At 36.2% G+C, this 22,151-nt stretch overlaps 3 protein-coding genes across 5 annotated transcripts; 2 read left to right on the top strand and 1 right to left on the bottom strand.

The window, feature by feature from the left end:
• Positions 1-507: 507 nt before the first annotated feature.
• Positions 508-14,562, top strand: LOC141845040 (calmodulin-binding transcription activator 4-like). 2 transcript variants are annotated; one of them, XM_074733053.1, is made up of 12 exons: positions 508-630; positions 1,165-1,290; positions 1,379-1,494; positions 4,792-4,880; positions 6,315-6,360; positions 6,545-7,055; positions 10,594-10,751; positions 11,100-11,558; positions 11,898-12,586; positions 12,825-13,416; positions 13,775-14,074; positions 14,269-14,562. In XM_074733053.1, the coding sequence occupies exons 1-12, from the start codon at positions 621-623 to the stop codon at positions 14,347-14,349; spliced, it is 3,177 nt and encodes a 1,058-aa protein (XP_074589154.1). In that variant the 5' UTR covers positions 508-620; the 3' UTR covers positions 14,350-14,562. The 2 variants fall into 2 exon arrangements, with proteins under 2 accessions (XP_074589154.1, XP_074589155.1); XM_074733054.1 differs by lacking the exons at positions 508-630; positions 1,165-1,290 and having other exon boundaries at positions 1,484-1,494; positions 4,781-4,880.
• Positions 14,563-14,822: 260 nt separating this feature from the next.
• Positions 14,823-18,187, top strand: LOC141845331 (rRNA-processing protein fcf2-like). Of its 2 annotated transcripts, none has more exons than XM_074733403.1 (6): positions 14,823-14,917; positions 15,950-16,174; positions 16,247-16,307; positions 17,386-17,460; positions 17,558-17,673; positions 17,827-18,187. In XM_074733403.1, the coding sequence occupies exons 2-6, from the start codon at positions 15,951-15,953 to the stop codon at positions 17,933-17,935; spliced, it is 585 nt and encodes a 194-aa protein (XP_074589504.1). In that variant the 5' UTR covers positions 14,823-14,917; position 15,950; the 3' UTR covers positions 17,936-18,187. The 2 variants fall into 2 exon arrangements, with proteins under 2 accessions (XP_074589504.1, XP_074589502.1); XM_074733401.1 differs by lacking the exon at positions 14,823-14,917 and adding an exon at positions 15,513-15,677.
• A 195-nt stretch (positions 18,188-18,382) lies between these two features.
• LOC141845082 (photosystem I reaction center subunit XI, chloroplastic-like) lies at positions 18,383-19,347 on the bottom strand. Its single transcript, XM_074733122.1, has 2 exons — positions 19,139-19,347; positions 18,383-19,018 (listed from the first exon to the last, which is right to left on the bottom strand). Exons 1-2 carry the CDS (start codon positions 19,289-19,291, stop codon positions 18,527-18,529), a joined length of 645 nt encoding a protein of 214 aa, XP_074589223.1. The 5' UTR covers positions 19,292-19,347; the 3' UTR covers positions 18,383-18,526.
• Between the last annotated feature and the right edge of the window lie 2,804 nt (positions 19,348-22,151).

The raw sequence follows: 22,151 nt of genomic DNA on the forward strand, positions 1-22,151 counted from the left end.
TCCTTAATCTCTTTCCACATGACGTGGAGCGTTAATAACTTCTTAAAGATGACGTGGAAGAGTGGTGGAGGAGTGATTCACATGAACGCGTTCATGTGGCAGGGGTCGGTTCCACATGGTTTTTTTAAAAATTTTTGTTAGGAGTTATTAACTAGCAACATTGTAGACCCATGCTTAATGGATGCCTTTTAGAGAATTTAGAAATTTGGGTGCGTAAAATGTAAAAAGAAATTAAAAGATATGTGTTTGAAAAATTACGAAATTTGTCGATTATATTTTATTATTGTTATTATTATTTATTATTATTATTATTTTGGCAAGTGACCGCATATAATTCTAACGGCTGTAGACCTGTAGTTGCTGTCTTGCAGGCGGACGTACAACATCGAGTGCCATTGCAGCAACGCTGCCGCTCGTAGAAACAAATCTATGCGACAGCGTCTGCTTCCTCACCTCCCAAAAATGACGTTTTTTCAAGCCTCTCCCGTCCATTACGAGTTTCCTATCGACTCCAATTCCTTTCCTTGGTGATCCCTTCACTTTCCCCTCTCGTTTTCTGGGCTTCGTTGAGCAGCTGCAGCCGGCGGCCGGCACCGGAGTTGTTCCCTTGGACTCGGGAGATGCAGCACGGTACGAACTGAACTGAACTGATCTCTCGTTGTTTGCTTCTATACTCTTTGGTTTGGTCATGCCTTCGTCGACTTCAGCTCTCTTCTTGGCCTCTCGCCTTGTACGTACACCCAATTTCTCGAGGAACGAATCTCGAGGAATTCGGAGTCTGAGTTATTGTGGCGCTGGCGCGGGTTATTTCTAGAGACGGAAAGATTTGTTTTGTACATTATATGATAGCAGTTAGCGTCACCTTGTATTTTTGGTGCCTTTTGGAGGAAGTAGTGTTAGGATCACATGTTTTCTCCCTTTTTTTTTTTTTGAACATTTAAGTGAAGTTTGATTTTGATGAATTAGTTTGCTGTTTTGGTTGTATTTTTCTACAAAACATGGACTTTAGTTAAAGATGGAGTTTTTAGATTGAAATTAGTAACTCTATTTGAATGCTTCAATCTAGTTCGCTTCTATTCACGTATGTTTGGAGTTGTAGGAATTAGATGTCTGTTTCTTTCTTTCACTTGCTAGTTTGTTGAATGACCATTGGTCTTATTCCAGGTTTCGATATTGATGTGCTTCGCCAAGAAGCTCAGAAACGATGGCTGAAAGCTTCTGAAGTACATTTCATCTTAAAAAATTATGAGCGCTTTCCTATCTCTCCAGAGCCACCCCACCTTCCACTTAGTAAAAGATGTTTTTTATACTTGAAGAATTCAGCATTTTTATTAATGTTCCATTCCTATTATTTAATGGAATCTGGTTTATTCGGCAGGTGGTTCTTTGTTTCTTTTCAATCGTAAAGTACTTCGGTTTTTCCGTAAGGATGGACATGCGTGGCGGAGGAAGAAAAATGGAAGAACCATTGGGGAAGCACATGAGAGACTTAAGGTTAGTTGAAGGACCTGGTCCATGTTTTATGAACAATTTTGCTCTTATCACACTCCAAATTTCAGGGTACTAGTTATTGTTGGAAGTGGGAGAAGGGTGAATTGTTTTGTTGTCAACTCCACTAGTTAGGATGAGTGTATGTTGCACTTCATTCCACAAGTTAGGAAGAGAACCATGCTCCTCTTCATTCCACGGTTTAGGAAGAGAGTTGTGTTTTTCATTCCACATTTTAGGACACCATAAATAATTTTGCAGGACATTGTGTGGAGTGATACAGACACCTTCTACATGTTTCATAGGTTTATGGAACACAAGGTGGTGCAACATGAGCAATTTCCAGCATTTGTAACCGTTGGTTTTCCAAATGAATTACTTAAGGGAAGCATTTGTAATTGTTATGATTCTATGAAGTAATTTACAGGCCTAGCTTTCTTTATATGCCTCCTGAGTGGTCCCATTTTGACATAAATAGTCTCTTCCTCGTTAGATTAGTCAGGTGGTCCTAGCTCTAGCAATAGCATGAGACAGCAGTTAGTTAGGATGTCATATCGAAGCTATGTGTCAGCAAACGGTGTGCGATCTTTGGAATATCATGCCAATAATTGATGTTGTTTGTACTCACAGCAGAGTGAAATAAATCTAGTGACTATTTGGGAATCCATGCTCCAATAAATCTAGTGACTATTACGTGATAGCATACCTTACCAATGTTGAGTACTAATTGGATACCAAGGTGTGTTCCTTTGTTGGATGATCATCAAATACTTCCCAAGTTTTAGCTGTTTGGACCTTGTGGTGGGAAAAATCTTTATTACCAGAGGCCTCTAGTTTCCTCATATAGCATGCCTTCTTTTAGTTGACTGTGCACCAGATTCACAACATTGTTCCCTCTCCACTCCAATGGGATGGGTAATATTCGCAGTCAATTTCATGGAGGATGTATTACAGATTTTTCAATATGGTTAATTCTACCCCAGGAATGAGCTGAGGAGAATAAACTTGCTTGCCGGCTTGCAAGTTTTGCATCCAATTATGCTGGTGACATTGGGTTCCATTCTTGCTCGAGGGGTTTTCCGTCTTGTAATTATGACCATAAACATATAATTTGTAGCATAGCCATCGATCAGTCTGAAATCTATGCAAGCTTTGGCAACTAGATCATTTTACACAAAATTGCAGCAGAGTTATATTGTTCATATCCCTTCACAATAATTTTGAGCACGAATCAAAATCTCATTCCGTATGCCATCTGTTTTGGGTGACACCGACATGGACCATCTAGGTGACCAATGAGATATTTGACACTCGAGATGGATGACTCCAACTCTTGAATACAAGTTAAATGTCACAGACAACTAAGGTGGATCCCTAAGGTAGAGATTGAGTCCGCGTGTGGTAGAAATCTGCTCTTGCATTGAACATAGATTGCAGGGAGGAGTCCTGCCAATTTGATGGATTGCCATCCTTTCTGTTCTTGTTCTTCTGTCGAGTGAGATGGCAATAGTGGGTGAGCATGTGGCGGTGAGTGTGGTTTTACCAGCACCAACTTGTACTATCATATTATATGCCTTTCAGTATGAAAATTGTCTATCTAACCACCAATACTTGGGTCTAGAATGACAATATAAACTTGATTGGGTTTCTAGAGAAGATGATAATATTCAAAGATTGACTAGGTGTAACTTTAATGGATGATAAAATGCAAGAAATTTGGTTAAGATACTTGAACATATTCAAAGACAATTAACATATGCTATAGTTATGAGTAACATGGGTTGGCCATTTACTTGTAGCTTACGTTTTCAAGATTAGTGAGTATCCAAGTTAACTTAACATGCCATTCATGAATAAATCTACCAGTAGACTAACATGGGGAATAGGCTGGCCTTTTACTTTTAGGTTATGTTTTCCAGATTAGTGATTATCCAATTTAACTTGACATGCCAGCCATGTACAAATCTACTAGTAGCAATAATCAAAGAAAATACCCTCCTTAAGTTCTAGTTCATGCTGTTGGAGATTCTAGATTTGTCATCTGTTAGATAAAGAGAGAAAACATGTTATAATTCATTATGATAAGGTGTAATTCTATGGAGCAAAAAGTAAGTGAAGACCCTGGTAAGGTGATTATTTGGGCATTTGCAAATTAGACCTAAAAAGGCTTACAAAAGTACTAAAACCTTTTTCTTTAAATTTGACAAGTGATATTGCTCTAAATATTTTTTACTTGTTCTAAAATATGATGACTCTATCCTTATTATTATTATTTTTAAAAAAGATTTGAGTGACTGTGTGTCACCGAAGCATGATATAAAAAGTTGAGACTAAACATATGAGACACAAAATCAATCATTCACCTATACATTGGTATGCTTCTCAACAAAACCTTGATCAGATGATGTGATGACTTGCTTAACTCATATTCTAGATGAAGTAGTCATCCTTTCATAGGATCCGTAGTAGTTTTCTTTTAATTACATAGGGACCCTGATACTTATAAAAATTAGAGATCTTTTCCAAGTATGTAGGAAATCTAGACTTTATCATAATGTTGGATTGGAAAATTGTGACTTTATGAGTGCATCCTTATTAGTCTAATAAAGATTTTGGGGGGGGTGTTGTTGCATATTATGCTGGTCAACATATTTCAATATTTCTCATGTATTTATGACAAAGTTGTGAATAAATATTTGCAGTCAAAACATATGTTGAGTAAAAGATATGTTTTAAGATAATATGGACCTGAAGTTAGTCAAGCTCAATCTGTGGTGTTAGGAGAGGTGGAGGCAGATTTTGGGGTGTTTTGATTATTTCTGTTGTTTTCCTCTTTGCTGGAAAGATCCATGTAGCTCCACTTTTGCCTGAAAGATTCATATTGCTGAATAATTATTACAATATGGATGGTTATCATTGTCAGTATCTGTTATTGGCTGAATAAATAAAGCATGCCTTGTTTATAGCTCTCTAATAGAGAACCATTATGATCAATACTTTAGTTGTACTAAGATTTATTTCTTATTATTGATAATGGAATATACTCATTTCTTATTATTGATAATGGAATATACTCTTTGAAATAAAAGTATAAGACATTGATCCTATTTATACTAAGAAATAATAAACTTCTATTTCATGCACCTGACCTGGCTTTTATCAGCATCACACATGAAGCTCAGATCGTAAATATTTTGTTTTCTTGGTTTGTTAATAAATCAGCACTGTAGTATTTTCTATTTCTCCTATTTTTCTTTTTTGCATGATGTGTCTATTTTTATCAGAAATTTAGTTTTTTTGTAGGTTGGTAATGTAGAGGCTTTGAGTTGTTATTATGCCCATGGGGAGCAAAATCCTTACTTCCAAAGGCGTAGCTATTGGATGTTGGATCCGTAAGTTCACACCGTATGGAACTTTATATATAAAAGCATCAATTGCCATGCAAATGTTTTGGATTTTTTTTTTAAAAAAAGAGTAGCCTGGTGCACAATGTTGTCGTTAATGCGGGGTCCCAGGGAAAGATTTATTTGTACACAATCTTACCTTGCATTGTAAGAGTCTATTTTCGTGACTCAAACTCATGATTGCTATGTCACATGGTAGCAACTTTACTATTGCTCCAAGACCTCCCTTTCAAATGTTTTAGATTTTTCACAATATATTGCAACTAACTCTTTAAGCTCTGTTTACGTTCCATCGAACTCTTCCTCCTGCCACGATAGTTGTTCTTATAATTCTAGTTTTAGTGTAGGAAACTAATTAGGTTACTTGCCAATCATATGCAGGATTATATCTCCATAGTATATGTTCTTGAAGCATCTAGATTTTTGGATGTTGACTATTGTAGTACTCTTCGTATTTATGTTTTTTCTTTCTGAAAATTAATTTTCTTTTCATGCTTAATGTACCTAGACAACTTAGCACGCACTCATGTCAACATAATACAAGTACGACATAGAGTTTAAAGGATATGCGTTTGACTTAGCTGATTCAGATTCAAAATCAATAAACTCTAACCTTGAAACGGTTGCCTCTCTCATATTATTAGATAGGTAAAGAGTGTTGAAAAAGTGAAAAATATGAAAAGGTAGTCCAGTGCACGAATCTCCTATCAATGCGAGATCTCGAAGAAGGGTCGGACCACATTTGATTTATTGGATGTAGTTTTACCTTGCATTGCAAGCGGCTGTTTCTACAACTCAAACCCGTGACTTCTAGATTACACAGTAGCAATTTTACCGTTGCACCAAGGCTCCCCTTCATGATAGTCCTGCATAATAAATAATTAAACATCCATTAGTTGAACTTGAAACTATTTAATTTCTTCAAGTCTTTTTACTACTAGGTTTTGTATCCCTTCATCAAATGTTGTCCTCTTGGTAGGATAACCATATTTCAAGAATTATGATATTTGTTAATGTAAACTTACCAATCTACCATTATTGTTTCTAATACTCAAACTCTTCATTTACTCCCTCAATACTCATGTTGGATACCTACACAAGCATTGCCACTGAGTGAACACTCCATATTTCTATTACCCGAAATCTTAAATCCTAAAACCCTGAATCCTAAATCCTAATATATGTTCTTCGAGCTAGTCCATACAACTGCTATTTTGCAACGTTAAATTCATTAATCTTTCTTGATGTAGATGTAATAAATGGTGTTTTATTAATGTTTGCAAATGTCTATTGTAGATATTGACAGGATATCATGTAAACACTAATATTCCTCTAGATATTTTCAAACTATTTACCTATTGTTAATAGACTTTAGTACTTTCTGGTATAATTGTTGTAATGTACTTAAATATTTCTTTTCAGGGAGTATGAACACATTGTTCTTGTTCACTACAGAGAAGTGGATGAGGTTTGTTGCTCAAAGTCTTTTCACTCATTATGTTGTCTTTGCAAAAGATCAAAGAATAAATGATAGAAAGACTGTTAAAATGATAGAAGGCACATTACTAAGACAAGATGATATTTCATGTTTCTGCCACATGCCGATTGAGTGCTGTATCTGCTTATCACCATTTTATTTTTTTGTCACCCAGGGAAGATACGTTTCTGGATCAACCTCAAACTTCTCCATTGAGTCTTATTCAAATTTAAATCATACTTCAACAATTATTAACTCAGACAGAGGCTATATGTCTGGAACTACTGCATTATATGAACCATCTCAGAGCTCTTATAGTCCAGGATCAACAGAAGACGTCAATTCTAAGTTTGTCTTAGAGAACTTTGATGTGAACCACTATAATAAATTTGAAAGATTAGAAAATTCTGATAAAAATTCACAGCCAGAGGTCAACCGCGTACTGCAGAATCTTGAAGCACAGCTCAATTTGGATGATGATGATAATTCCATTTACTTAAAAGAAAATCTACTAGAGTATCCCTGTGAGAATGATGATATACAAGTCCTAGAAGGTTTTCCTAATGGAGGAACAGTGGTTTCTTTAGCACATGAAAATCTTCTCCAAGGATCAGATACAGGACATCGAGTTAATGAAGTTAGAAAGCAGCAAAATTATGCCACTGTTCAGCTGCCTAAAATTTCAGGTAGTTTTGTAGATCCATCAATTGCTAAATTATTTGTCATGTTGTTTGAGATTTTATATATTCTCTCAACCTTTTAGTTTATGCTTTTATTCTGCATGAATACTTTTTGTAGCACATGAAAATTCCACAATAAGAGAACCAGAAATTTAATTGGCTACTTCTGGGTCCTTGGTTCAACTGTCAAGCTAAATAGGTCAATTGTTGAATGGCATGTCAACCAGAACATTGACTCAGTTGTGTCCATTGCCAAACTGACATAGATGAAGCTACAAATTTATTAATTTTATTATAAACTATAAATTTAGGTAATAAAGGGAGCAGCCTGGTGCATGAAACTTCCGTCAGTGTGGGGTCCCAAAGAGAGTCGGACCACATTAGGTCCATTGTACACAGTCTTACCTTACATTACAAGAGACTATTTCCGCGACTCGAACCCATAACCACCAAGTCACAAGGCAACAACTTTACCGTTGCACCAAGACTCCCTTTCAAATTTAGGTAATGAAAAAAATTAATAAATTGTATCGTGAAAACATATTCCACAATACAAAGAAACATGTTACTTTTACTAAATTATAATTTGTTGTATAGTTATAAATTGAATCAGAGATCAAACTGGACAAACACCATATTGATATAAAAATTACTAATACATAACTAAAATGTAAAAAAAAAGAAAATACTAGTACATATGAGATTATTATTGATATAAAAATTGGAATAATGGATTTGCGATTATTTTTTAAATGGAGGATCTTAGATTTTTTAAATATATTTGTTATTAGGGTAGGATAAAATATGAAAAGGTGTTATTTTCCTATCTCAAATTTAATTATTTAGAATTGCAAATCAGCATTTTTGATATTTCAAACTTATGACAAATTGAACTGACTTCAACTAGCCAATTTTCACAAAAGTGGTTGATCTGACTCATTTTTTGTACATCTGATCTATGAACTAGCCCAAGCCACATAGGGATATGGTTCTGGTTTTTTCAGGTCCAACTGGCAGTCTGATCTCAGTTGTATAACTATGCTAAAATTGAACAAGTTGATGAAGTTTCTGATGGATGACCTGTTGTTCAATCAAAAGATGATAGATTAAAAGCTCATCCTCTTTTACTTGAAACAAGCGAAACATACCATTCCATGCATGTGTTGAGACATGGAACAATGTTCGAACACCTCTTCCAACTCAAGATTATATATGTACTCTCACTCATAGTTTCTCTGTCCTATTGTGCCGTCTGGAAAGAACAGCAATTTTACCTTTAGAATCTTCTGGCTAGTTCATGCTGTATGGAAAAGTTACACTATTGAAGTACATTCCATTGAGGCACGTAATATTAAATGCTTCAAAGTTCAAACTTAACTATATGGAAATTGCCTAGACTTGGACTATCCTGTAATCTAACTGCTGCAGACCTTGCATCGGGGAACATCCTGTACTGACCACACTTTTGTATGACTTCTTGTCATGATAGTCCACAAACTTATTTAAAGATACAAATGCCTGTGGTATTTGCTTTCCAGGATATTTTCCTATCATCTCTGGTCATCCTTTCTGACGTGATAAATAGCATTTAAGCTTCCAAAGGTACTGTATTACTCGTTGAAGTTGCGGCTAGAGCATGCTGTTTTGACTTATTTGTTTGAGACAATTAGCCTTCAAAGGCCCAGTTCAACCCTAAGATTTATTCTGCAAGCCAAATGGGTAAATCAGAAGGGAAAAAAGAATAGCAATATGATTAAATAACAGTACAATAAGTGCCTCAAGAGATGTATATGATTTAGAATACATACATATGGTCTATCACTAAACTGGCTCTAGTTTGGCATGGGCATCATTGTGGAAACCAACTGTAGACTAAGCTTATCTTTTATTGTTTGTAAATATGCTTCATAGTTTTTAGGCTACAATGATTTTGCTTAATGATGCTCTATTGTTGGAGCTGATTAGTGTGTTTAATTCAGAAAAGTAATGGTGGTTAACTTCTAAATTTGATGCTTGAATTATGATTTTTTTTTTTGAAAACTGAAGGTATTAAGATAAGTAGAACAAGTAGTAAATTTATGCAATGTTATTTCACTAATAAGAAAAAAAATAGGTGAAGTAGATGGATGAACATGAAATTCCTTTGAAGGGTCATGGAGCTATTACTCGACAAGAAGAGTATGACAATGAGAATACCATTAATAGGCTAAAGAGAAACAGAAAAGAGTTTCTGAAGGCTTGTGCTATCATTGTATGTCTCTTAGGCTAAAGGAAAAGTTTTATAAACTATCATATGATTGCACCACTCTTTATATGTCTAAATGTTAGGCTATTAATCAACACACAAACACATGCAAAAGTTAATGCAGCTGAGATGAGAATAATGAGAATGCTAAAACAGATGTTTCAAATTGCTAGAAAGGATTAAAAAAAATAATAGTATGATAGGGCAATTAAGCATAGCTCTGATAAATGTTAAAGTTGGAGAAAATAAATTGACATTGTATGTACATGTTCAAAGGTGCCAATAGATTTGAAGATAACTTGATTGATTTGAATATTTCTAGTGAAGTTTATGAAATCACTTGAATCTATTTGTACATCTTTAATCAGTATTTTTTGGTATATGATATACAATCAAGTTTGATATGCAACCTCTATTTACTTGAGTGGTGGATATATATTTTTGGAATGAATTTTGTGCTTGGAAAACAAGTTAAATTTTCCTCTGCGTTGCTTCCTCTGAGATGTGGTGGAAATGGAAGAAAACAAGGCTTTTGAGGTGTCAAATGACTAATTACTCAACTGCATTTTTTATTGGGGAAATTACACCTTATATCGATTTCTTATGAACTTCCTTTCCAATCCTCCAAAGACTCTATGAATTGCAACACTTTTTGTACCTACAACCACACCACCCCACCACACAACCCCATTTTTCTCTGGCAACATCATGCCCACAAAGACACTGACTGAATCATTGAGGTATATTCAAGTTTTTTCATCTTTCTGACCTTCCTTCCAAGTAAATAGAGGAACTTCAACATAAATTTTCATCCTCCCAAGTAAACAACATGAAAAAAACTAAGATCCATCCTTATTGCTTCTTCCTTTCCTTTCTACCTTTTAGGCCTACTCTACCTTTCATCATTTTAAGTAATTGAGCATTAGCGATATTTGACTATAGTTTTTAAAGCATTATCACTTGAGTTCCTCTGTGAAAGAACCCCCACTACATTCTCAATGGCAGAAATGATGTCGATCACATAACAGTGAATTCACTGATAGTTCGTATCAACTGTGGTTCTATATATATATATATATATATATATATATATATATATATATATATATATATATATATAATAATTCTTCTAGAGTTACACATCATTTTAAATAATTATTTTTGGTGTATTGCAAACTGTCTCATATGCTTGCCGTGACAAGTAGTCCTGATGGCATGTGAACATTGCACCGTGAAGCATCTTTGTTCTTATTTTCATAACATTTGACAGTAAATTAAATATCTGCAATCTTCCTCCAGGTGACCATGAATCACAACAAAATCAACCATTATGCTTGGATTCTCCTTCGTGGACAGATGTACTCCAGCTAAGCTCAAAATCTGCAAGGATGGAGTCCCATGGAAGAAGTTCCGATTTCTTGGCCTGCAATGGGATTCCTGATTATTCAATTTCTAGCGTAAGCACACTTAAAATTGGGTTTTGTTAACGACTTTATGTCATGAATCAGTAAGGAATAAGGAATCTTAACTCTCTTAGTTTGTTTGATATGGAACATAGATTTGTGCTGCCTCTCAAGGAGTTTTTGGTTCATAAAATAACCAAAGTATAGCTATTCTGTTACATATCTTTGTTTGACAATTCAAAAAGCTTCAGTATGTCATATTGTTTTCCCAGGCTCATCATTTTTTCTGTACTTGTAGCGTTCTAAAGTTTTGTCAGTGAAAATTAAGTGTTTGGTATGATTTCTACTTTCTGATCATTACCTTTCGTTTGGAAGAATATTCTGATATGTGTCCCTTTACAGGATATGTTACCTACATTTTCAGGCAGACAAAATATGTCCATATATTCCTTTGGTGCATCTGAGAATTTGAGTTCTTGTACAGCAGAAGATAAACCAAATGGTCATGAAATTTCTGAGAGTGATTTACATCTCCAACTATCTGCTACGAGAAGATTTCTTTTAGGTTCCAAGGACTCGATTGAGTCACCTAGTGCTATTTCCCAACTCAAGATGTTTGGAGAACACCATTCATTTGCAGAAGATACTTTTGAAGCAAATGGTAGAAAAGTAACTAGCTCTGGTTGGATTGAAACTATCCCCATAGCTCTGGAAAACAATACAAATTCAGCAGATTTTTCTAGCATTTTTTGTCATAGTCAATTTGGAGCTTCTCTTGCAACAGATTTAAGTTCACAGAAACGTCGATTCAGCATATGTGAAGTTTCTCCAGAATGGGCATTTTCTTATGACAGCACCAAGGCACACTTTTTTCTCTAGAATTTGCTTATTGCTGAACATGTTGCTGATACCTGATATGAACTAGTGTTAACTGATGATTATATAGATCAATAATAAAACTGGCCAGCTGACCCTATTGCTAAGGCTAAGTTTTGTTTTTCTTTTAATAGGATCAGAACGTAAAAAAATCATTTCAATATCTTATTCTCCCATGTTTCTAATAATTATATTGTCAAATATGCAGAACTACTTTTCTTTTAAAATACTTAAACTATAAAGAGAACCCTTTATGCAGCTTTCATTATTCTATTGAACTGAGTTATCATCAGTTATATTTTGACACAACAATATGGTGTTCAGGTTATCATTACAGGGGAGTTTCTTTGTGATCCACTGGAGTCTTCTTGGGCAGTCATGTTTGGTGACATCGAGGTTCCACTTGAAATTGTCCAGGAAGGTGTACTGCGTTGCCAGGCTCCTCAACATAGTACTGGTAAAGTTACTCTGTGTATCACATCTGGGAACAGGGAGTCCTGCAGTGAGGTGCGAGAATTTGAATTTCGTGCTAAGTTAACCACCTCTAGCTATATAGATCATTTATCCATTGCTGGTACTGCAAAAGATTCTGAAGAAATATTGCTCCTTGCTAGACTTTCTCAAATGCTACTGTGTGAATATGATAATTCAACAATAGAAAAAGGTCCTATGGACAATCAAGTAGGGAAGTCTAGAAAACTTAAAGCAACAGATGAGCATTGGAAGAAAATTATTGAGACACTCAAAATTGGTTGTGATAATTCACTAGATACCAAAGACTGGATTATGCAAGAACTGTTAAAAGACAAGCTGCTGAACTGGTTGTCGATGAAACATCAAAACAACAAACAAGCAGACTGTTTGTTATCCAAGCAAGAACATGGCATTATACATCTTATTTCTGGTCTTGGATACGAGTGGGCTTTGAATCTCATTCTTGAGCATGGTGTGGGCATAAATTTCCGTGATGAAAATGGATGGACTGCACTCCATTGGGCTGCATACTGTGGCAGGTAACTTAAATTGTTTGGGATGAGGACTTAATGTGTGAGCTCTTTGGCTAGTGCTTACTTTTGGGACCAAGTATAATCTTGTTCCATACAGCAATGTTGCTTTTCTTTGCACAAATAATGATTTAGTCAAGTTTCCTGGACAAATAAGAAACTCTCTCTCTCTTTTACATCCAACATTTTGATAACATTTAACTTATGGATTATCTGCTGATGTAGGTGAAACTGTTTTACTTTGCAGAGAGAAAATGGTTGCTGCACTTCTTGCTGCTGGTGCATCCGCTGAATTAGTCACAGATCCCACTGCACAAGATCCAGTTGGAAAAACACCAGGATTCCTAGCATCTGCTAGAGGCCACACGGGTCTTGCTGGATATCTCTCAGAAGTTGCTCTAACTAGTCATCTATCTTCTCTCACTATTGAAGAAAGTGAGATTTGTGAGGGTTCTTCTGAGGTGGAAGCAGAAAGAGCAGTCGAAAGCATATCGAGTGTCATAAAACATGGTGGAAATGAAGATGAACTTTCGATGAAGGATTCTTTAGCAGCCGTAAGAAATGCAACTCTAGCTGCGGCACGTATACAAGCTGCCTTCCGTGCGCATTCTTTTAGGAAGAGGCAGCAAAAGACTGCACTCAGTTTGAGTTGTGATGATTATGGCATGACTCCAGGAGATATAAGAGGACTATCAGCTGTGTCAAGGGTTCCTAGGCCTTCTTATAGTTCACAAGATCAGAATTTCGATAGAGCAGCTCTATCTATCCAGAAAAAGTACCGGGGTTGGAAGGGGCGGAGAGATTTTCTTACTTTGCGCCAACATGTAGTGAAGATACAGGTATGCTGAGTATGTTTATTTGATATTGCTATGCAAACATGGATGTGGCAATTAATGCCTTAGCCACCAGATTATAAATTCTACTTCATCCACATGCCTTTTCAATTCTTGCATCTCTTTGAGTTCCATTCTGATCTGCAAAATTTTTCATATTTTCCATCACTATGGATGGCTTCTCTTGTTGGAATATCTAACTTGTTTTTCACAAGTTCTTCAACAAAGTTGCTAGATTACAATTTCTTGCTGCCATAACCAATATTGTTTTTGACCAATTAGCATGTTGCTCTATGAAGATCGAATTATCCAGCAATTATCATGTTCTTGGGTCACTGTTTTAGTCTTTGGTCTATGTTGACAGGCTCATGTAAGAGGTCATCAGGTAAGAAAGAAGTACAGGGAAATCTTATGGACTGTTAGTGTCGTCGAAAAGGCTATATTACGGTGGCGTAGGAAAGGAGCTGGTCTACGTGGGTTTCGAGCTGAACCAGAAATGACCGATGAAGACGACGACGATGACGATGACATAGCTAAGATTTTCAGGAGGCAAAAGGTGGATGGAGCTGTTGATGAAGCAGTTTCAAGGGTTCTATCAATGGTAGACTCGCCTGATGCAAGGCAGCAGTACAGGCGCATGCTTGAAAGATATCACAAAGCAAAGGTTTGTCATCGATACTTACTGCTGCAGTTCATGATAGTCTTTTAGAACCACCCTAATGATACAGATTAGCAAGTTTAATGATAGTTGATTGCCATGCAAATGCCTACTAGATTCAATTTCTTCTCCATTTATCATCTAAACCAGAACTTAATTTCTTTGATCTTAATTATCATGGTTCTAACTTCCTAGTTCAGGCTGAATTGAGCAATTCAGATGAAGCCGCATCAGGATATGAAGATGACTCTGAACTCGTCGATATCGACTTTATCGATTGATGCAGATCAAACACCTACCTGACTATCCAGATGAAGATGCACATTTGGTCGTGGGGCCACTAGGATGATGGATTCCACAAGAAAAAGAAGATGCATTTACGGAGAATGTTAGTACTTACTTTCCATATGATTTCATGGTATTTGACAGCCTACAGATAGAGCTTGTTGTAAATTATGTACACTGCTGTTGATGCTAAACTAGTATGACATTGAATGGTGATAGTGCGCAGGCGTTGTGTGAGGAGCGACGATGCAAAGACAAAATATTTAAATAGATAAATTAATTTAGAAATTATTGTTTTAAAATAAAAATAAAATAAAATATTTTTAAAATTTTTTTCTTTTCTTTACATCTGAAATTGAAATATAAAAAAATATATCGATTTGGGAGTATATAAGAGTAAAATTTATCCTTTTCTGTTTATTTATTTTTTAAAAATTTAATTTAATTAATATTAAAATATTCTGGCGGAGTACCGTACCGGATAAGGCTACTTAGGGTTTTCTATCGTGGTCGTTGGGCGGCGATCGCCGGACGATAAGGGCGCTCTTGCTTTGAAGAGCAGAGGTGAGCCGATGGTTTATTGCTTCTTCCATTTACTGTATTCCCTTGTATGATTGGACGAATTTAGGGTTTTGCCGTTCGTTGTCTGTTACTTTTAGCGATTGTGTTTATTTTGGTTTAAATAGTGACGATTGATTTCTGGATCATGGCCAGGGTCGTTGTTAGATGGCGCCGTAACTATGATTCAACGATTTCATTTTTTTGTAACTTGAAATTTGTGTAACCAAGGCTGAATCCTAAACTATGGATAGCGGATAATAGTTTTCCATCAAATATTCTCATAAATTTGTAGAATTTATGTTTCATGAAGAGCATATATTAGATATTGCCATTCAGTTGAGACACGTTGTAGACTTTGTGCTTGGAATTAATATTAGCCAAACTCCTTTCTTAGAGAACGTCCACAACAATGCAAGAACACTATGTTAATTTGCAGTACATTCAGACATTGATATAATGGATCGATTCTGATTGACAAAAAAATTCCTTGATAATTCTAAAACATTCTGGATTCTTTTGTAAACGTGCCCCCGCCAACGGTTTCTATTTCCCTAACCCTAATCTTCCTCAACTCTGTCTCTTTTCTTACCAACGAATCCTTTTGCCGCCGTCGTCACTGTCTTCGCTAGTGCCACTGCTGTTTCCATAGCCACCGCCTCCGCAGCCGACAGCCACCTACACTTGTGATTTCCAACGCCGTCGTCGTCAAGCCGCCGCCATCGACACTACACAGTAGTGCACGAGCTTAGACCCTTCGATTTAGGTGGAATTTTTCTTGCTCGATCCTTTTTGATTGCCTTTGTGCATAAAATGATTTAGATTACTCAATTAAGAAGTAGATTAAAATTTTATTTTTTGCTTGAGCCCTTTTATTCAAGCTTAATTTCTACTTCAATAACTGTTTAATAATCATAACTCATCCCAACACACATGAAGAGCGAGAATTACAAATATAAATTGATCATTTTCTTAATAGCTTGGCCTTTTGGGTTAAGTGAAATCGAATTTAATGTTTATTATTGTTTGATGGTTCAGAATGCCAGAAAGTAAATCAACAATTGGGCTTATGTGGGCACCAAAGGTGCTGGATTCATTTGGTGGACCTAAAAATGGGTCGGAGAAGTTGCACAATCAAACAAAAGATCTTAGTGAGAAACCTTCTGTTGAGCTTGTGGATGGCCTGTGCTTACCACCTAGAGATCCACACAAGCTGAATAAGTTGCTGAAGAGAAATGCAAAAGACACAGCTGGTCGAAGTTGGTGAGTATATACCAAACTCCATGGCTCCACCTTTCACTTAGTTTTAGATGCCTAACATATTTTCTTGTGCAGGTTTGATATGTCTGCCCCTAAAATTACTCCTGAGATAAAGAATGACCTTGAGATTCTCAAGGTATGCTTTTTGTTTCATTCTAGGCTCCCAATGTCATCCAAATTTCTCTGCTAGTTATCTCTTTTAAAACTGAGAGAATGTCATACTATGAAGATTCGACTTCTCTCATTTGCTTATTTGATTGGAATGCTGAATTGGCTAATGGTGTTTACTGTTTGTGAACACAAGGCACTAGGGCTCTTCAAGTTGATCTGAAAATATTTCTTGTGTATTTAAGTTGTTCTCGATCGTAATTGGAATATGATGATGAATTTATTATAAGTTTCATTGTAAAAAAGTGCATGGGGTTTTCATTGGGTTCTTTACGAGTGTTGTCAGATGTTCTATGATATTGTAATCTTGACCTAATGTTTCAAATATTGACAAAATTGGAACATGTTGGAGAATGGACTAACTAGTTTCTTCTGGATCATACTATTACAATGAATTTGTGATTTACTTCTAGAGCCAATTTATTTTTGGGACATTAATAATGGTTGGTAACATGTGGTTAGTTTAGGCACAAGCTTATTTTCTCCACAAATTTTTCTATAAAATTTCATTCTAAACTTATTATTTTCTTCAGATTGAAGTTGGAAATATGTAGTTTTTCCTGCCCTACGGTCATGTTATTAGGATTTTGCTATAAAAGAGTACAGATGTGAATACAAATATGCCTTCTTACAAAGCAGAAGTCTTAATTACAAATGTAGCTACATTTCTAACTATATAAACTTCTGTTTTTATCTTTCTTTCACATTTACTTTAATTTCTTTATCATAGAGTGTTTTGATGAGTTTGAGTTTGTCACTGCTATTTTATTTCTAGTGATATATTTAGTTTGTCCATATCCACATTCCTAGTCCACTCTTGTAGATTGTAACAATCATCATCTATTGTTTGTTTTATAACTGGCATCACTTCTCATAACTAATTTCATAGTTAATCCAATTTTATACTATCTACTTATTGAAAAGACGAGACATGCATGATTTGGTCTTCCCTTATTTGAAAGACGAGAGAGACATCCATGATTCATCTTCAGTCAGATGCATTAACAATTTTGGGACTTTTAACACCACCTTTATCTTTCTTCCAGTTGAGACATGTTATTGATCCAAAAAGGCATTTCAAAAGAAGTGAAAATTCCAAGACCGTTCCAAAGTACTTTCAGGCAAGTTGCTTTCATCATTGTTATGACAAGAGTTTTTCAATCCGATGATTGATGATGCAGCATCCCTAAATTCTTCTTTGGATACCTGTTTGTTTAGGTGGGCACTGTTATTGAACCTGCATCAGAATTTTTCTCAAGCAGGCTAACAAAGAAAGAGAGGAAGGCAACATTAGCAGATGAACTCTTACATGATGATGCTCTGAAGGCTTATAGGTACTGCTAATCCTCCACATTTTTCATTGAGTGAATCTAGAAAACACTAACCAAGTATGAAATATAATTGCTTCCATAATGGCTGTGAATTCTATCTAACTAACCCTATATGCTCTGCTCTGCTAACATGAGAATTTTACCATACTTTCTCAGAAAACGAAAGGTGCGTGAAATTCACGAGAGCCACCAGACCGGTGGGCGTGAGAAGTGGAAAAATAAAGGTCGTCAGACTTGGAAACGGGCCAAGGAAAGAAGGAGATGACCTTCCTTACCTTTAGGCTTTATTCAGGAGGGAGGATAATTAATAATGGCTAGCAAAAATGTGTGTTTTCAGAAATGTACCAAGAGGAACACCATTTGTTTACCTGAAGGAACGGATATATGTGAAGAAATGAATGTGTTGCTTGAGAATTGTGACGTTAGGTATCTAAATCTCAAGGCAAGTTATTGTGTGTGCGTGTCAGTATGTAATCTACTTATTTCGCATTTGAATGAACCACCCTTATTTACGTTTTTTTTTTATATTTTTATTTTTAAATTTGTGGTGTTGATGTAAACCTAGCTACATTTCTAAAAAAAAAAGTACTTTGCTTTGCTTGGATATTCATTTTAATTAGATTTTAATTACTTTGCTAAGATGCAATCCTCAGCTCGAGTATGCTTGAAGAACTAATTAAGGTTAGTGTTAGTTTGCTTACTGTTCTTGAGATTGAGATAAAGAAATCATGCATCTTTGGATAAACTTGGCGTTATAATTACCATCTAAGTAAGAAGTTCTTCTTGAATATACAAATCTTTGGGTTTTGTTTAATTTGTTCTTGATCGAAGTTACAAACACAAGTTTTGATCCATTCTACTTGATGTAGTAAGGGAGGTCAAGGACGTAGAGGAGGAAGTAGGCCCAGATGACGCCGGAGATGCCGCCGAAGAAGAAGCCCCCGCTGAACTGCGCCCAGCCCTCCGCCGTCTGCAGCTTGTCCGCCTCCTTCTTCCGCCCCGTCAGCGTCAGCGTCGGCGCCGTCGACGGGTCGCCCTCCTTGAAGGACGCGGCGCCGTACATGGTGAGGCAGACGGTGAGGATGACGACGAGGCCGGCGGCGGCAAGGGACCCGGCGGCGCCGGCGACCTCGGTGTTGCGCAGCGGGCCGGTCTTGACGAAGGGCCCGACGAGGAGGTAGCCGTGGGCGAGTCCGACCTCGATGCCGCGGAGGAGCGGGCTGACGGCGGTGCGGTAGGCCGGGAGGTTGGAGAGGTACCAGGCGATGAGTGGGCTGGAGGTGATCGGCGTCTCCAGGCTGCCGATGAAGGGGTCGCCGTTGATCGGCTGGATCACTTGGTACGTGGGCTGAACTCACAATTCACAGACATCGCAACAACTCCATCATCAAACTCCAATATATAATTAAACACATCGAAATTTCCAAACAAAAAAGAAGAAGAAGAAGAAGATTATAATTAAGATTACCTTCTCTGCTTGAATAGCTCTAACAGTGAGGCAAAGCCTCTTCCTGGTGAGCGCTGGAGCTGAGAGGCCCCTGATTCTGCTGCTGGTGGAGCAGAAGAAGCTAGTCTTGAGCTGGCAGGCCATGGAAGGGGCTGAAGCAACTGCCATTGTCATCTAGCTTGGTCACCTCCCCAAGAACAGGAGAAGAAGTAGAATCTAGTTTGGGATGAGGTGGAATGGTCTGTGGCTCTCATTGGCTGCCTCTGCTGCTCTGCAGCTTATCCTTATCCTCTTCCTCATCTTTTGCTCCAAAACTAATTAAAGATGTATTATCAACTTGAGGTTTAATTTCACGTTTGCAATATCTTCGAACTATGGTTATGGTGACCATTTGTAAAGAGATAAATGAAAAACTATAATTGATCACGAACAGGCTCACATTTGCTTAACTATGGTTGTGGTTGGTGTTTAATTGCATGTTCAGACAAGCTAAGAGAAAGCAGCTCCAAAATAGGAAGAATCTTTGGGGGCTGATCTTGTCGATAGGTCTCTATAACTTGGTCCTTTCTTTGTTATTGTTAGTTTTATCCTTTTCTATAATATATATAATTTTTTCCTTTTCTTTAATATATATAATTATTTTTTTTAAAAAAAAATGTTTTTCATAATATTTGTATAAAAAATTGAGAAAGATTAAGAAAAAATTTACATTGCTACCGTTAATTTGGTCACGGGATATATTTTAATTTTTTGAATCGCTTGATCACTTTAATTGAAAACATAAATGAATTTTCAAATTCTTTAAAAGTGCATTTATATTTTTAATTTAAAATTTTAATAAAAATAACTATTGTGATAATGTTTAAATTTTAATTTTTAATAAAATTTCAAAATTTTTTATAAAATTTATATTTTAAATAAAAATAAAAAAGATTTCTCTTTTTCATTTGAAATAATTTATTTCTTAAATATATTTATTCGATAGCAAATTTTTTGTTTTGAAGAAATACGTTTTTCGTGACTATTCATTTCTCGATATGTAATCTATTTGTTTGTAATTTTTTTTTGGGAAAGACAAAAAAAAATTGTATTGTATAAAAAGATCCTTGTAAAATGAGTTGGATTGCATTATATAAATTAAAGAAAAGTTTAAGTATCAAAATTCTAAATTAGAATGAAATTTACAATTTACCTTTATACATATGAGTTAACATATAACCTTTTACCACATAAATTAAAATGAAAATCACTATATATATTGTACCAAAATAATTAGAATTTCACTAGAACAAGATTCCTATAGAGACAGAATTAGTTTATAAAACTTTATTAATTTATATTTTTGGTGGCATCGAAGAGTGACAAGCTGCACATTAAGTGTGACGTCTACGTGCCACCTATTGCTTATAGTAAATTGTAATACTAGCTCTTTGTTTACGAGCAGAGGAAAAAGTAAAAATATCTCAAGAAAAGATATATGGAGGAAGAGTAGATCGTAATATTTTTCAAATAAAAATTAAAAAAATAAAAATTTAATATATCAGTAGTCTTTTTTTTAATTATTATTTTTATCCATTGAGCGGAATAGGATTTTCATTCCTCATTTTCCCTTCCTTTATTCAATGTTAATTTTTTTTCTTTTCAATTTAATTTTCAAATCTTATATTTTAAATTTAAAAAAAAATTAAAAAAATAATTAATGCTAAATATTAAAAAAAAAATGATACAGTCTCATAGACTCAATGGTCGGTCCCACGGAAGTTTTCCATCGACCACCAGAGTAAATCAAGAAGACTTACCAGGGTAAATCAAGAAGCGCATACGGTGGCCAATCCAGATGCCCAGCTTGATTGTGTTCCCCATTTGGAAGAAAATTATTGCAAATACGCCGTAGCTGGGGATCGAACTGCGGATATGTCACAACCTATACCGTTGCACCATTGCCCCGGTGACGTTAAATATTTACAAGATGCTCGATACAAAGGTAATATTAATTTCACTATATCCGTCTTAATTAGTAGCTAGCCATAAAGTATGAATATAAAGTTTATTATCTTCAAGACATGATTGAGTTGATTACTGTGGCCCAGGACAAGAATTGAATCTTGATAAAGTCGAAACAATGCTCTTTCCGTATAGTGGTCAATTGTAATTTTCTAATTTACTTTCTCATAGATGATGATGAGATCGAATCTCGACGAAGTGATACAATGTCCTCCCCATGATAGTGAATTATAAGTTTTTGATTTATTTTTTTTATAGATTATCGTAGAGCTGACAGTATGAGATCGTTTGGAATGAGGAATTTCCACTTCTACCGAAGAATATAAAAGTTGTTAGGTATAAAATTTGGGATAGAATAGATAGATCGACCCCTTCGCGTAGAGCTTTTACCCATCCTCGTCCTTAGCGAAGCATCGAACGTGGTCCTAGATGGAGAGGGGCAGTGCAGTGGCCCCACGTTAATTTAGCACGGCGTACGTACTGTTTTATTATAAATAGATCGATATTCCCAAACGTGTGCTCTGCGAAGTTCAGTGTTAATTAATATATATATATATTAAGATGGTGAGATCGTGTTTGCCCTTGTCCTTCTTCTTCTTCTTCTTCTTCGTAATATACTTCTGCTTCTTTTCCTTCCCTCTTCATCAGTGCTCGACCAGTCGAGCACGACCGCCGCCGCTGCTACTGCTGCTGCCGTCGTACGTGGACGGACGACTTCTGGCTGCAACGAATCGACGGCGGTAGGTGGACGTCGATGCAAGGAAGAAGAAGAAGAAGAAGAAGAAGGTGGTGCAGCAGCAGCGGAGTCTTGGGCCAATTTGGATGCGGAGGAGTTCCAACTCGACTCCGAGGTCAACAGAAGGCTCCTCGCTGATGGCCGTTATCTTACTCCTGCGAGTATGACTCCGGATAAAGGAGCGTGCGGCAGGAATCCAGGCCTGCCGTGTACTCCCAAGCCAAATGCCAATATCGGTAAAAGGCCATGTACTGGTACAATCATTTACAAGGAATGTTACGGCAAATAATTAAT

Source organism: Curcuma longa, chromosome 14 (assembly GCF_044706935.1).
Source record: "Curcuma longa cultivar G26 ecotype Majalengka, Jawa Barat chromosome 14, ITB_CL_G26_1.1, whole genome shotgun sequence".
Lineage (NCBI taxonomy): Eukaryota > Viridiplantae > Streptophyta > Magnoliopsida > Zingiberales > Zingiberaceae > Curcuma > Curcuma longa.

What these genes read in the sequence shown, in the direction of transcription:
- LOC141845040 (XM_074733053.1), top strand. An exon ending in AAGCACATGAGAGACTTAAG is followed by an intron (nt 1,495 to 4,791) that starts GTTAGTTGAAGG and finishes GTTTTTTTGTAG; the next exon opens with GTTGGTAATGTAGAGGCTTT. An exon ending in AAAGATATCACAAAGCAAAG is followed by an intron (nt 14,075 to 14,268) that starts GTTTGTCATCGA and finishes TTCCTAGTTCAG; the next exon opens with GCTGAATTGAGCAATTCAGA.
- LOC141845331 (XM_074733403.1), top strand. Translation starts at nt 15,951, where the DNA reads ATGCCAGAAAGTAAATCAACAATTGGGCTTATGTGGGCACCAAAGGTG. An exon ending in CCGTTCCAAAGTACTTTCAG is followed by an intron (nt 17,461 to 17,557) that starts GCAAGTTGCTTT and finishes CTGTTTGTTTAG; the next exon opens with GTGGGCACTGTTATTGAACC. An exon ending in GATGCTCTGAAGGCTTATAG is followed by an intron (nt 17,674 to 17,826) that starts GTACTGCTAATC and finishes ATACTTTCTCAG; the next exon opens with AAAACGAAAGGTGCGTGAAA.
- LOC141845082 (XM_074733122.1), bottom strand. Translation starts at nt 19,291, where the DNA reads ATGACAATGGCAGTTGCTTCAGCCCCTTCCATGGCCTGCCAGCTCAAG. An exon ending in GAGCTATTCAAGCAGAGAAG is followed by an intron (nt 19,019 to 19,138) that starts GTAATCTTAATT and finishes TTGTGAGTTCAG; the next exon opens with CCCACGTACCAAGTGATCCA.